The 14,433-nt window shown below is 47.6% G+C and overlaps 1 protein-coding gene across 1 annotated transcript in view; it reads right to left on the bottom strand.

The window, feature by feature from the left end:
• The window catches only part of HECTD3 (HECT domain E3 ubiquitin protein ligase 3), a 48,778-nt gene that overhangs the window by 22,354 nt on the left and 11,991 nt on the right, over positions 1-14,433 (bottom strand). The window contains exons 8-10 of the mRNA XM_030205975.1: positions 5,830-5,995; positions 4,778-4,859; positions 4,340-4,522 (exon numbers count right to left, since the gene is read on the bottom strand). Of these exons, the coding sequence (XP_030061835.1) occupies positions 4,340-4,522; positions 4,778-4,859; positions 5,830-5,995 (431 nt within the window). The remainder of the gene's footprint in view (positions 1-4,339; positions 4,523-4,777; positions 4,860-5,829; positions 5,996-14,433) is intronic.

Genomic DNA, 14,433 nt, shown 5'->3' with positions numbered 1-14,433 from the left:
GGCTCTTGGGATGCTTCTGACTAAGATGTGATCCGCCGATTTCCTTGCTTCCTCCCTGAAAGCTAAAACGTTTTATTTACTCTCCCTTCTGAGCAAGTGGCTTTCAGTAGCTAAAGACTTCCTAAGTGCCCTTATACATAGGCGTAGTTTGACTGTTTCATTTGGGGGGGCAAAGAATGGGCGGAGCATATTAGCATATCATTTGCATATATACATATGCAAATGAATATGCTAATATGGAGGAAGGAAATGAAATTTACAGGCAAAATATCACAGATGCACATTTCAATTAATAAATTATGAATAAAATAAACTTTTATTTACCTTTGTTGTCTGATCATTTAGTTTTTCTATTCGCTTTGATCCCAGTGTCTTCTGTTTTATGCAGTGTCTTCTTTCCAGTAGGCTTCCCTCTGCTCCCCACCCTCCCAGTCCCATCCATCTCTTGCTCCTTCCCTCTGCTCCCCACCCCTCCCAGTCCCAACCTCTTGCTCCTTCCCGCTGCTCCCCACCCCTCCCAGTCCCATCCATCTTCTGTTCCTTCCCTCTGCTCACCATCCCTCTGTCCCATCCATCTCTTGCTCCTTCCCTCTGCTGTGCCTGACCTCTCCAAATCCCATCCATCTCCTGGTCCATCCCTCTGCTCCCCACCCCTCGCAGTCCCATCCATCTTCTGTTCCTTCCCTCTGCTCACCATCCCTCCGTCCCATCCATCTCTTGCTCCTTCCCTCTGCTGTGCCTGACCTCTCCAAATCCCATCCATCTCCTGGTCCATCCCTCTGCTCCCCACCCCTCGCAGTCCCATCCATCTCTTGCTCCTTCCCTCTGCTGTGCCTGACCTCTCCAAATCCCATCCATCTCCTGGTCCATCCCTCTGCTCCCCACCCCTCGCAGTCCCATCCATCTCTTGCTCCTTCCCTCTGCTCCCCACCCACCCCTCCCAGTCCCATCCATCTCTTGCTCCTTCCCTCTGCTTCCCACCCCTCCCAGTCCCATCCATCTCCTGCTCCTTCCCTCTGACCTCCTTTCCCAGTCCAGTCCAATCCAATTCCTGGTCCTTCCCTCTGCTCCCCACCCACCCCTCCCAGTCCCATCCATCTCCTGCTCCTTCCCACTGCTTCCCACCCTCCCAGTCCCATCCATCTCCTGCTCCTTCCCTCTGCTTCCCACCCTCCCAGTCCCATCCATCTCTTGCTCCTTCCCTCTGCTTCCCACCCTCCCAGTCCCATCCATCTCCTGCTCCTTCACTCTGCTTCCCACCCTCCCAGTCCCATCCATCTCCTGCTCCTTCCCTCTGCTTCCCACCCTCCCAGTCCCATCCATCTCCTGCTCCTTCACTCTGCTTCCCACCCTCCCAGTCCCATCCATCTCCTGCTCCTTCCCACTGCTTCCCACCCTCCCAGTCCCATCCATCTCCTGCTCCTTCACTCTGCTTCCCACCCTCCCAGTCCCATCCATCTCCTGCTCCTTCCCACTGCTTCCCACCCTCCCAGTCCCATCCATCTCCTGCTCCTTCACTCTGCTTCCCACCCTCCCAGTCCCATCCATCTCCTGCTCCTTCCCACTGCTTCCCACCCTCCCAGTCCCATCCATCTCCTGCTCCTTCACTCTGCTTCCCACCCTCCCAGTCCCATCCATCTCCTGCTCCTTCCCACTGCTTCCCACCCTCCCAGTCCCATCCATCTCCTGCTCCTTCACTCTGCTTCCCACCCTCCCAGTCCCATCCATCTCCTGCTCCTTCCCCCTGCTTCCCACCCTCCCAGTCCCATCCATCTCCTGCTCCTTCACTCTGCTTCCCACCCTCCCAGTCCCATCCATCTCCTGCTCCTTCCCACTGCTTCCCACCCTCCCAGTCCCATCCATTTCCTGCTCCTTCCCACTGCTTCCCACCCTCCCAGTCCCATTCATCTTCCCTCTGCTGCCCCCCCCCCCGCGAGGTCCAGGATCGTGACTCCGTTTACCCCCTCTCTTCCTCCCTCCCTCCGGTGCAGGCAGCAGTCTTCTTCAACCTTTCTGTGCTCCTGGCAGCGGTAGCGACGTATACACGCTGCCTTCGGTCTGCCCCGGAAGCCTTCTCTTCAAGTTCCTGTTCCCACCTATGCGGGAACAGGAACTTGAAGAGAAGGCTTCGGGGCAGAGCTGAAGGCAGCGTGTACGTCGCTACCGCTGTCAGGAACAAGAAAGGCTTAGAGAAGATTGGTGCTGCCTGCGCCGGAGGGTAGGAAGAGAGGGGGTAGATAGACACGCTCGTCTCCGTCCGCTTCGCTGCTTCCCTGCCCTCTCTGTCTGCGTCCCGCCTTCCTCTGATGTCATTTCCTTTCGGGCGGGACGCAGACAGAGAGGGCAGGGAAGCAGCGAAGCGGACGGAGACGAGCGCGTGCCTGCTTGTTTTTTTTTTTTTTTTCATTCTAGCGCCAGTTCACGTCATCGTCGTTTGGGGGGGCATTGCCCCCCCTGGCCCCCCCCCCCCCCCCCCCCCGTCTACGCCTATGGCCCTTATAAAAGGCTTCCAGATCCAGCCCCAGTAGCCTGTACAGTGAGGTGAAAAAGTGCTCCCCTCCTGGTTTCCCCTGTTATTGCATCTGGTTTGTTTTATTATTATTTTTTTTTTAAACCAACTTTATTTATTCCAATTTCAATAACATATTAAACATATTACAACGCTGTTGTATTTCTTTTGCCAGACAATAATACCTCTTGATATACAAATGAAACCCCACACCTATAATCCCTCTCCCTCCCCATAACACCCCGCTAACCATCATTATACCATGGGAAGTCGTATCATTTTACAAACTGCCATGAATCTAGCTAAGAGTTGATGACTGGACTCCTGCGTTACCTGTCAATGTCTTTTGGGATCTCCTCAGAGGCCCATATTTTATGACACTGCAAAATCCTACCATACTTTATAGCAGTCAGACACTAACCATATATAGTCTAACTTTAAGAGGACCATCTCTACAGGTGCAGTACGTGGTTGTTTCCAAAATTTTGCCAATGTAATCTTTACCATATAAACACTTCTTCGCCCTACACCAATAATTCTCAAAGAATTCTGTTAAATGCTGACGGAGCCACACCGACATGGTCCACGTTTCGAGACCTGCCTCAGGGTCTGGTCCAATGTTGCCTAAATCAGAACTAAATGCTGAGGCAGACATTTCACCCCCAGTTTTAGTAATAAATTTGTCCTTGAAACACTTAGAAAACCGCTGGGGGTGTTAATTAAAAAAAAAAAAAGAATGTGCATGAGCAGATAAAAGCTGATGAGGTCCAGAGACCCTGGAGAGGAACAAAAGCTAGGTCTGTCTCTCTCAAAATATCACCTGATCCAGGGCCGTGCCTAGGGTCTCCAGCGCCCCCAAAAACGATCGCTACACTACACGCCCTCTTCTCCCCAGATCCTTTTCATTTTTTTTTTTGTTTAAATTTACCTCTGTCCGGCGGCAGCGTAGCATTAGTGAGAAGGAGGCGGCGCTCCCCCGCCCCGACGTGTCAGTCTTCCCTTCGCTCAGTGTCCCGCCTTCTTCTGATGTCATTTCTGATGTCAGAAGAAGGCGGAACTGAGCGAAGGGAAGACTGACACTTCGGGGGGCGGGGGAGCGCCGCCTCCTCACTAACGCTACGCTGCCGCCAGACAGAGGTAAATTAAAAAAAAAAAAAAAGGAATGGGATCTGGGGAGAAGAGGGCGAGGTAAGCATGGTGCGGCGGGCGCCCCTGCCATGCTTACCTCGCTTACCGTGTTGGCACGGCCCTGACCTGATCTCCTCTCATGTTTGTTTTATTCTCTGTTTTTTTTATTTTATTTTATGCCTTTAGGACTTTTGGATTATTAGACTGTGGTAACGATTTTGCTCCTTGCTGAGGGGACTTCAGTTTATGAATGCGTAATAAACGTGAATAATAAAACGGTTCAGAGAAACCCAACGGTGGGATTTCTCAGAGAGCATCACATGACTGCAGCAGCCACTGAACACTAACCAATGGAAGAGCTGCTTTTAACAAAGCCCGATGACATCACAATGCATTCTGACCCCACCAACATTCCAATAAAGGGGAGAACCCTGCTTTGTTCTTTTCAAACCTCGGAACGCTATGCTGTAACCCCCGGAATACTCTCGCCCTGGGCTGCCCCCAAAAGGAGGGGCGAAACCAAGCTGAGGTGGGTTGTGGTTGCCCCATCTCACAGGAATCCACCAAAGCTGAAAAGAACCCCAAGCGTTATCAAAAGGAAAAGGGTCATGGAACACCTACCCCAAAGCACTGTGGGATCTGTGTGTGTGTGGTGGTGGTGGTGGTGGGGGGGGGGGGTAACGCAGAGGGATGGCCTCATACCTGGATGAAGACAGCATTCTTGCAGCTGGGGTCCAGCGCAGGGTTGTCGCGGTGCTCCATTGCCAGCCTCCTGTTGATGTACAGACGTGGCATTACAGTGGGCCTGCTGGTCTCGGAGTCCTTCAGGCATTGTGTGATGAGCGGAGCGCCACACTTTGACAACAGAAGGAACTGCTTGATATTCTGCAGGAAAGGGAGGAGACAGCTCAGGGAGGGATCCTGAGTGCTTCAGCAGCCCATCCTTCCAGCAGAGATCACCGTGGGTGACACCCCCATCACTTTCACACACATCACCCTGCCTTGAACCCAAATCCCTCCAGCCAATGCTCCCATGAAGCCCAGAGCTGAGCGTGTCCCGGAGGACGGATAAAGAGACAGAGCCTCAAGTACGCTCCTGTTCCGAGCACTCCCATCTCCACTCTCCCTCTCTGCACTGACCTTGAGTTGGTTGAATGTTCCCAACGTGTGATCCCAGGCAGGAACGATGTGCGGAAGGACGCTGTCCAGCAGCTTCACAAATCTGTAAATGAAAGGCCGGGTTTCACAAAGTCAGTCCTCTGCTCTAACACACAACACTAAGACCACAAAGACCTTGAGTGGCAGCAGGTAAACTCATCCCCTGACACAGAAGGGTGTTCCCCCCTCCCCCAGCCCAGCCAGTGCTCGGACACTAATACTCAGCTCTGGTGATAGGTACATCAGGTCCATTCAGTGCATGCAACCCCCTCCCCTGCTGTGTGCGATATGATTGTGAGGCACCACCACCAGGTTGGCCGCCAATATCGACCTTGTGATGACACAAGAATACCCCCCTCCCACTCTCCATGCAGAATATGATCAAACATTCAGACAGAGGAATACCCTTCCCCCTCCCCGTGCACAACATAACACAGCAGCAACTGACCATGTGTTACGACATAGGAATACCCCTCCCCCCTCCTCGTGCAGAATACGACCATATGTTACAACAGAATACCCCTCCCCCTCCAGAACATGAGCATACATTACGACAGAGGAATACCCCTGCCCCCTCCTCGTGCAGAACACGACCATATGTTACGACAGAATACCCCTCCCCCTCCAGAACATGAGCATACGTTACGACAGAGGAATACCCCCTCCCTGTGCAGAGCAAGAGCATATGTTACGAGAGAGGAATACTCCTCCCCCCTCCCTGTGCAGAACACGACCATACGTTCGAGGAATACTCCTCCCCCCTCCTCGTGCAGAATACGACCATATGTTACAACAGAATACCCTTCCCCCTCCTGAACATGAGCATAGGTTACGACAGAGGAATACTCCTCCCCCCTCCCCGTGCAGAACACGACCATACGTTCGAGGAATACCCCTCCCCCTCCCCGTGCAGAACACAACCATATGTTATGGCAAAAGAATACCCCTCTCCCCACTATGCTAAACATAACACCATCACCGCCAAGTGGTCCAGCAACATCAACCACGTGTCCCCTCCCTCCTCTGCTGTGCACCTCTGCAGCACCACTGCCCGGCGGTACAGCACATCTGGATCCGTGCCCTCCAGTCGAGGGTAGCGCACGAGGTTTGCCGGCTGGAATATGTCTGCGCTGAGCCCCGGGTCTCGCTCCCTTGAAGATTTAATCTTTATGCCATGGATCCGCACATCGATTCCATCATCTGCACAAAGCATAAGTGGAAAGGGGGAGGGGGGTCATTAAACGTGCTTTGGGCCATTTCTATCCACTTCAACAATTTTTTATGAACAGTTGAGCATGTTATACATGGACATACTTTTCAATGGAAGATTAATTAAAGGACATAGTTCATTAACTTCTGCTTTCTATATTTTCTCCCCATTTCCTCCCTCCCCCTCCCCTCCATAATGTTCATGTCTTTGCTGTTAAGTGACCCTCTAAACAAAATCTGGAATTCAACTGTTAACTCTCCTTGGGTGTTACTTACTATCACTCTGTCCTGGTCTACTCCCCTCCCCTCCCTCCCTCCCTCGCCTACGTAGAAACAGTTTTTATTGGAAACCGTCGCACAAATACGCACTTATAATACAACCACTCACCACTACTTATACATTTCTGCAGATGACGTAACGATCTACATCCCATTCAAACAAGACCTAAAAGAAATTTCCAATGACATCAACCAAAGTCTCAATATCATACATTCCTGGGCGGACGCATTTCGGCTAAAACTCAATGCAGAAAAAACCCAGTGCCTAATACTCACCTCCCAACACAACAAGAAAGAATTTACCGCCATTAACACACCTACTCTAAACCTTCCTATTTCAGAAACCCTAAAAATTCTTGGAGTCACCATTGATCGACACCTAACACTAGAGAACCACGCGAAAAACACAACCAAGAAGATGTTCCACTCAATGTGGAAATTAAAAAGAAGACCTTTCTTCCCAAGGAGTGTTTTCCGCAACCTGATACAATCAATGGTGCTCAGTCATCTAGACTATTGCAACGCACTATTTGCCGGCTGCAAAGAACAAATAATCAAAAAACTCCAGACAGCTCAGAACACTGCAGCTAGACTCATATTTGGCAAACCAAAATTTGAAAGCGCCAAGCCCTTACAAGAAAAATTACACTGGCTCCCACTTAAGGAACGCATCACGTTCAAAATATGCTCACTAGTTCACAAAATTATCCATGGAGACGCACCAGCTTATATGTCTGACCTGATAGACCTACCACCTAGGAATGCCAAAAGATCATCCCGCACATTCCTTGATCTGCACGTCCCCAGCTGCAAAGGAATGAAATACAAACTAATGCATGCGTCAAACTTTAGCTACCTGAGCACACAGTTATGGAACGCACTGCCGCGCAGCTTAAAATCGATCTACGAAAGAACGAACTTTCGCATATCACTGAAGACCCATCTCTTTAATAAAGCGTACCACAAAGATCAACCAATGTGAATATGCACAACTCGCCTATCTATGTTTAGAACTGTTTCTCAATTATCTGCTTGTATACTATAACTTTGTTTAATTAACATCACGATGACCAAGACTTTGTAAAACTAAATGTTTATTTACTAACATTCTTCCACTACTCATGATGTATTGTAAGCCACTTTGAGCCTGCAAAGAGGTGGGATAAGGTGGGATACAAATGCAATAAATAATAATAATATTATCAAGCAATAATAGGGCTTTCAGACTTACTCCCTTTTATTTCTATCCACTTTATTGATTTATAAATTGTGACACAGGCAGCAAATATCCAAACATCCCTGGACGGAATGGCCAGTAGGAAAAAAAGAGGTGATGGTGTCCCTGTATAAGACTCTCCTGAGACCTCATTGAGAATACTGGGTACAATTCTGGAGACCCACCTTCAAAAAGATGGAGTCGGTCCAGAGGGCAGTTACTAAAATGCTCAGTGGACTTCGTCATAAAGATCTCAATATATATACATTGGAAGAAAGGTGGGAGGGGGAGATATGATAGATTATAAAATCTAAATGTCTTGTGTTGTATGTTTTCTCTGAGTGGTTCGATGTTCTTGCATTGCCTTGAAATAAAAATGATTTATAAAAATAAAAAAAATCTAAAGGTCTCTTTTATTGAGTACACACAACATACTGAAACAAACAGGATTGGCATAACAAGTAAGCCAACAAGACAAAACAGGAAGGCCGCCAACCTCAACAGGAGTAGAACGTGTACTCACTTTTATACTTTCAACCCCCTCCCACCCCCCCCTTTACCCCACCTGCCCTCTTATCACTTTTAAGTCATTGTGAGTTCAATCTCCCACCTGTTGTCATCCTGTACAGTATAGCAATTTATCAATATATACAACTCCTATCCTCCCCCCACCCTGCAATCTGAAAGACAACCTTGGAGGGCCTGGACTCATGACCCACCAAGAGCAATCGCAAGTTCAAGGTATCCTACAATGAATCAATGATAAACCATACCACTTGCCAGTGAAACATTAGGAGACTTATAACCAACACAGCTATACAAACTCATCCCCCCCACTCCCGAAAACTATATATACTATATTCATAATGGAGTGGAGGAGTGGCCTAGTGGTTAGGGTGGTGGACTTTGGTCCTGGGGAACTGAGTTTGATTCCCACTTTAGGCACAGGCAGCTCCTTGTGACTCTGGGCAAGTCACTTAACCCTCCATTGCCCCATGTAAGCCGCATTGAGCCTGCCATGAGTGGGAAAGCGCAGGGTACAAATGTAACACAAATAAAATAGATACTATTGGAGATTCTACATGGAATGTTGCTACGATTGGAGGTTCTACATGGAATGTTGCTACTATTGGAGATTCTACATGGAATGTTGCAACTATTTGTAGATTCTACAAGGAATGTTGTTACTATTGAGATTCTGTTGCTACTATTGGAGATTCTACATGGAATGTTGCTACTATTTGTAGATTCTACATGGAATGTTGAAACTATTTGTAGATTCTACATGGAATGTTGCTACTATTTGTAGATTCTACATGGAATGTTGCTACTATTGGAGATTCTACATGGAATGTTGCTACTATTTGTAGATTCTACATGGAATGTTGCTACTATTTGTAGATTCTACATGGAATGTTGCTACTATTGGAGATTCTACATGGAATGTTGAAACTATTTGTAGATTCTACATGGAATGTTGCTACTATTGGAGATTCTACATGGAATGTTGCTATTCCACTAGCAACATTCCACATAGAAGGCTGCGCAGGCTCTGTTTCTGTGAGTCTGACGTCCTGCACGTATGTGCAGGACGTCAGACTCACAGAAGCAGAAGCCTGCGCGGCCACATTGGTGATCTGCAAGGGCCGACTTCTACATGGAATGTTGCTAGTGGAATAGTGGAGTCCATGTAGACTCTCAAATAGTAGCAACAGTGGAGGAGTGGCCTAGTGGTTAGGGTGGTGGACTTTGGTCCTGGGGAACTGAGGAACTGAGTTTGATTCCCACTTCAGGCAAAGGCAGCTCCTTGTGACTCTGGGCAAGTCACCTAATCCTCCATTGCCCCAGGTACAAATAAGTACCTGTATACAATATGTAAGCCGCATTGAGCCTGCAATGAGTGGGAAAGCGCGGGGTACAAATGTAACAAACAAAACAAGCCATAGACAAGAAGAAAAAAATACAATTCCCAAGGCCTGACCCATATGTGATCCCTATAATGTTTTTAAAATAAGAACTACAAGCTGTAGGAGAGAGAGAACAAAATCTACAGTTCCCAGATCTCCAAAAAGCTCTTTTTGTGCCTGAACGTGCCCAACCCTCTTCACTCCTGTAACAAATGTTGATGTAACAAACTCCACCAACCCCAAGATGGGGAACCCTGAGAACTAACTTCTTACCAAGGAGAGCTGACTTACGAAGAAATCCCCAACGGCCTGGGAAATGCCTCGTATTTGTCTAGTAGAAAACCTGTCGCCGAGAGCAGAATAACCGAGTTCAACACTCTCTCCAAATAATGGACCAGCCGAGACCAAAAATGACAAATCACTGAACAATTCCAAAATGCGTGAAAAAAAAAAAAAAAAAAAAAAAAAGAGTTATGTTGGGAAGAACACTTCAGAAAACGTGGAGTATCAATGCCACCCATGTGAAGTAATTGACTTTGAGAAACATAGGCTCGGTACAGTATTTTAAACTGACATCCACGCAGATCAGCTGCCCGTGTGAGACGGGGAATGCGAGCTACTAAAACAGCCAAATCAAAGGAATCCGGTACCCTCCGCCCAACGAGAAATTGTGGGCTTAGAGGCCATGAGCCCCTTACGCGCCCCGCCAATCAAAAGAAACAATCGATCAGATCTCCGAATGACATCCGTAGATTTAACATAGTGCTTCAACACCCGCTTGAAATCCAAACACTTCAAACTCTGCTGCTCCTGCAAGGGCCTAATTTCTCAAACATAATTCCACTCATAATTCCACACCACTAATATTACCCACTCTTCAATCCCTTCCCCACATCACTTACTATTGTCTTACTCTATGTAATTATGTCATCTCTACGACACTTTGTTCCATACTCTGTTCTATACTTTGTATCATCCATGCAAAACTTTGTACCATACTCTAAGTCGCACTGAACCTACTTTATGTAATTATGTTCATCTCGTTGATACATTGCTCCCAACCTGTATTACCTCCATGATACGTTGTACCACACTTTGTAAGCCGCACTGAACCTACTTTATGTAATTACTAGTAAAACATGCCTGTTTCTGGCACAAATGAAACGGGCGCTAGCACGGTTTTCCTCCCAAACCCCCCCTCCCTACTCACCCCCTCGGCGTTGTGAAGACACTGACCGCCATTGTTGCGGACCTCGGCACGCCACCTTCAATCTGCTGAGTCGTTGGTTGTGAAGCCACTGACGCCATTGCTCCTGCCTTGACGTCATCTCGTTTGACGCGAGGGCGGAGCCCCAACACAGTGTTTTCAGTGGCTTCACCACCACGAACCCTTCGAACCGGAAGGAAGTGCCCGGAGGACCTGACAGTGATGTCAGTGTCCTCAGAACGTTGAGGGTGAGTTTTATTATATAGGATGTTCATCGCGTTGATACATTGCTCCCAAACCTGTATTACCTCCGTGATACAAAGTGTGGTACAACGTAAGCCGCACTGAACCTGCTATTGAGCGGGAAAGAGCAGGATATAAATGCCACTAATAAATAAATAAATAAATAAATAAATAAATAAAGTGCTGATGCTGATGAACAGGAGCTACAGTAAGAAAGGCCTGACGTAGGGATGAGACAGAAAAACGATCTCTGTCATCCGAAGTAAAGGAGTATATCCTATCCCCATGACCACAGCCAGGACGTCCCTATCCTGAGAAAAGACATAATGGCATAGCTGCTGAAACGCAAAATAGTCAGCTAAGCGGGTGAGTCAACCCTCCCCCAACTCCCCCCAAGAGCATCGTTGAACCATCCGGATGTAGTTTGTGCAGCGCTGCGTACGCTTTGTAGCGCTATAGAAATGCTAAATAGTAGTAATAGTAGTAATGATCCAGCCTGATGATACCCAATAGCACCCACTTCCGGAACGTGGAATGATCCCTACCAGGGCTGAACCGAACATTGTCCTGAATAGGCAACAAGGCTGGGGATATGGTGGAAACCCCCACAGCTTCAAAAGAGCCCTCCAAAGATCACGCAAAAGACGCAACAAAATGCAGTCCTTAGTTATTGATGATAAACCCTTACATGGTACCTGTAATAGGAAATGAAGGTGTCATGGGTGAAAATTTTCACTTTCTATGAGAGAGGCATAAACCTCACGATCTAACAGCCAGTCTCCCAAATGTTGTGCCAGAAATGCCCAATTTTACCTATATAAATCAGGAAGCCCAAGGCTCCCCTGCTTTCAAGAGCCCATCAAGCAAGACAAAGGAAGAAAAGGCCTCTTCCCCCTCCCCAACAAAAATGAGACAATTCTCTATACAGAGTGTGACGGTCGTTCCTACGTAGCTTAAGGGGGAGCATCTGAAGCATGTATAGCCATTTAGGAAATTCTACCATTTTAAATAAATGAGATCTCCCATGAAGCCCCAGAGGTAACAGTTGCCAGTTGGATAAATAGCCAACGTAGTGTCCAGAAAATGGGCCACATTAAGGTCATATAGCTCCAATGAACGTACAGAAAGACAAATCCCGTGGTGCCAAAACAAATGGCTCGCCCACCACAAAGGAAACACCCCCTCCTGTTCTTACGCAGTTTCTCTGAGGATGCAAGAGCCAAGAAGCCAGAAAAACCTCCGTACTCCTGAAACAGTTCTAGTAACGCCTCTAACGAATGCTGAGGATCGGTGAGATGGACTAATATATCATCCGCAAAAGCCGAGATCTCGAAAGTCCGTTTCCGTAATGATACCCCTTGAATTTCAGGATGAGCAAAAATGTCCCTAATAAGTGGATTTAACACCAAAACAAACAAAAAAGGGAGAGTGGACAACCTTGACGTGTGACACATAAATCCTGAACAGTGTAGAAGAAATCCCATCAACCCATATGATTGCCAAAGGAGTTGCATAAAGCAATCGCACTGCATCTAAAAGGAACCCAGAGATATCATAAGCCTGTAGCACTTTAAATAAAAAATGACCAATAGGCACGATCAAGGGCCTTCTCCATGTTGAAGCTAACAAGAAAGGAGGGAGCTTTTCATTGCTGGGTAAGCTCCAGAGAGGCCAAGATCTTGTGCAAATTTGTGGAAGACAACCTGTCCCACACGAAACCCACTTGGGAATCCTCTACAATACAGTACAATTAATATAAACAGGACTTCACTGCCCTCTGGTAAAGTGTTCAAAGCAGACAGGGACACAAGGAGTTGTTCTCTATGTCCCCAATTGGGGACCCTGCCTCCCATATAACCGATGCGGAGATTGGAGCAATTGTTCCAGTCGTAAGATCTCTCCATCTCGAGCCCTGCACTTGTGCACCACATAAGCACGTATCTCTCCCCTCAAAACCGCCTTCACCGTATCCCAAAACAGTACTAGAGTATCCCAACATTGGGCATTTAAAGCCTTGTAGTCCTTCCACTTAGCTATCAACATGTCACAAAAGGTGGTATCGTAATAAGGATCTGGGGGAACTGCCATGGTTGAGGGTCCCCTTCCCCTGTTCCCTAAAGGGCACCAAAGCAACCACACCAAAGCATGATCTGAGATTTGGTAGGCATCAACGTCTGTGGAACTGATATGGGAAAACAAAGACTGGAAGACCAACAAGTAACCTATGCAGGCCTGGGTGCTGTGGCCTCTTGAGTATAGTCCAGGGTCGTACGTGGTGAGACTCTCCAGGTATCCAATAAATTCAGGGCCCCATTAAGCAGCGGTATTCCACCTCCCACTGCACATACCAAATTAATTAGAGCCGTGCCTTATCTTCCACATTCCAACTTGGTTTTTTGCATGAACAGGGAAAAACAAGAAAAAGTTACTTTTGGTCAAAAACAGAAACTTCAGAGTGTACTGTCAGCCAAAGCAGAGTTGAAAAGCAATCTTTAAAATCTTTACACATGTGAACTATCACATAATGGCCATTGTGAATTTGTGCATCCAGCACTTTATGAAATCAAATGATACAACCTGCCTTTTTCTTAGTAGCAGGGGAGGCCACATAAGATCCCACCCACCATTTTTGAAATTTAGCATGTTCAGTATCATGCAAATGCATTTCTTGCAGCATGGCAATTGATATATGCTTTCTATGCAAGGCTTGAAGAATCTTGCTGCACTTAATCGGGAAAGATACCCCTCCCATATTCCCTGATGCAATTTTAATATTCATATAATCTGCAACATGCCTTAGGAACAAATGCAAAGTAAGGAGGAAGGTGTCCCAGCCCAGCACCTCCCTCCAACCCTAGTAAGGAAACAACGCCATTATCTGAACAGGGTAACAGAGTATAATCCCATCTGGGGTTGGTAAAGAAGAAACATACCGTATCTCCCAACCGAACATCCTACTCCCCCCATACACCACCCCCCCCACACCCCCTCCCAGACATCCTTTAGAAGTCTCCCCACTCAAGTCCATTTCCCTTTCCCTCCTCCTTTCTGTATCCACTCCCTAATCCCCAACTAGGGGAAAGGATTCGATGGAGCTCGGCTACCCACTCCTCCTCCGGCACCAGCGTCCAGGAAGGAAACAAGAGAACATGACAAGCAAGAGCGATTCAGAGGGAATCGAGTGACAGAAAGCTCCCAGATCCCACCCAGGGCCTCACAGCAGAACTCAGTAAAGTCAAGGCTGTCCAGCAAACGGTGGATGGCAATCCACAAAGCTTCTTGCTCCAGGGTAAAGATTTTAGGCTGACTCTGGTCCATCACTCGAAGTCTGGCTGGATAGAGAAGCACAAACTGCAATTTCTGTTGAAACAGTCTAAAGCAAATTCACACCTCAGAGCAGATACCTTCGAAGAATAGTCCTGGAAACAAAGAACTCATCGGGCAGAATCATAGTCTTGTGAGCAAAGTTCAAAAGTTGAAGCATAACCACTGTAGGCCGTTGAGCTCCTTGTGTTTTCAGCCCAAGCATATGGGCTTGTTCGATCTGAAGGGGACCCGCATTGTCCAGAAGAGCCAG

This window comes from Microcaecilia unicolor, chromosome 6, assembly GCF_901765095.1.
Source record: "Microcaecilia unicolor chromosome 6, aMicUni1.1, whole genome shotgun sequence".
NCBI classification, from domain to species: Eukaryota; Metazoa; Chordata; class Amphibia; order Gymnophiona; family Siphonopidae; genus Microcaecilia; species Microcaecilia unicolor.
Note: the sequence above shows the minus strand (reverse complement) of the source record. Positions and strands in the feature narration are given on the sequence as shown.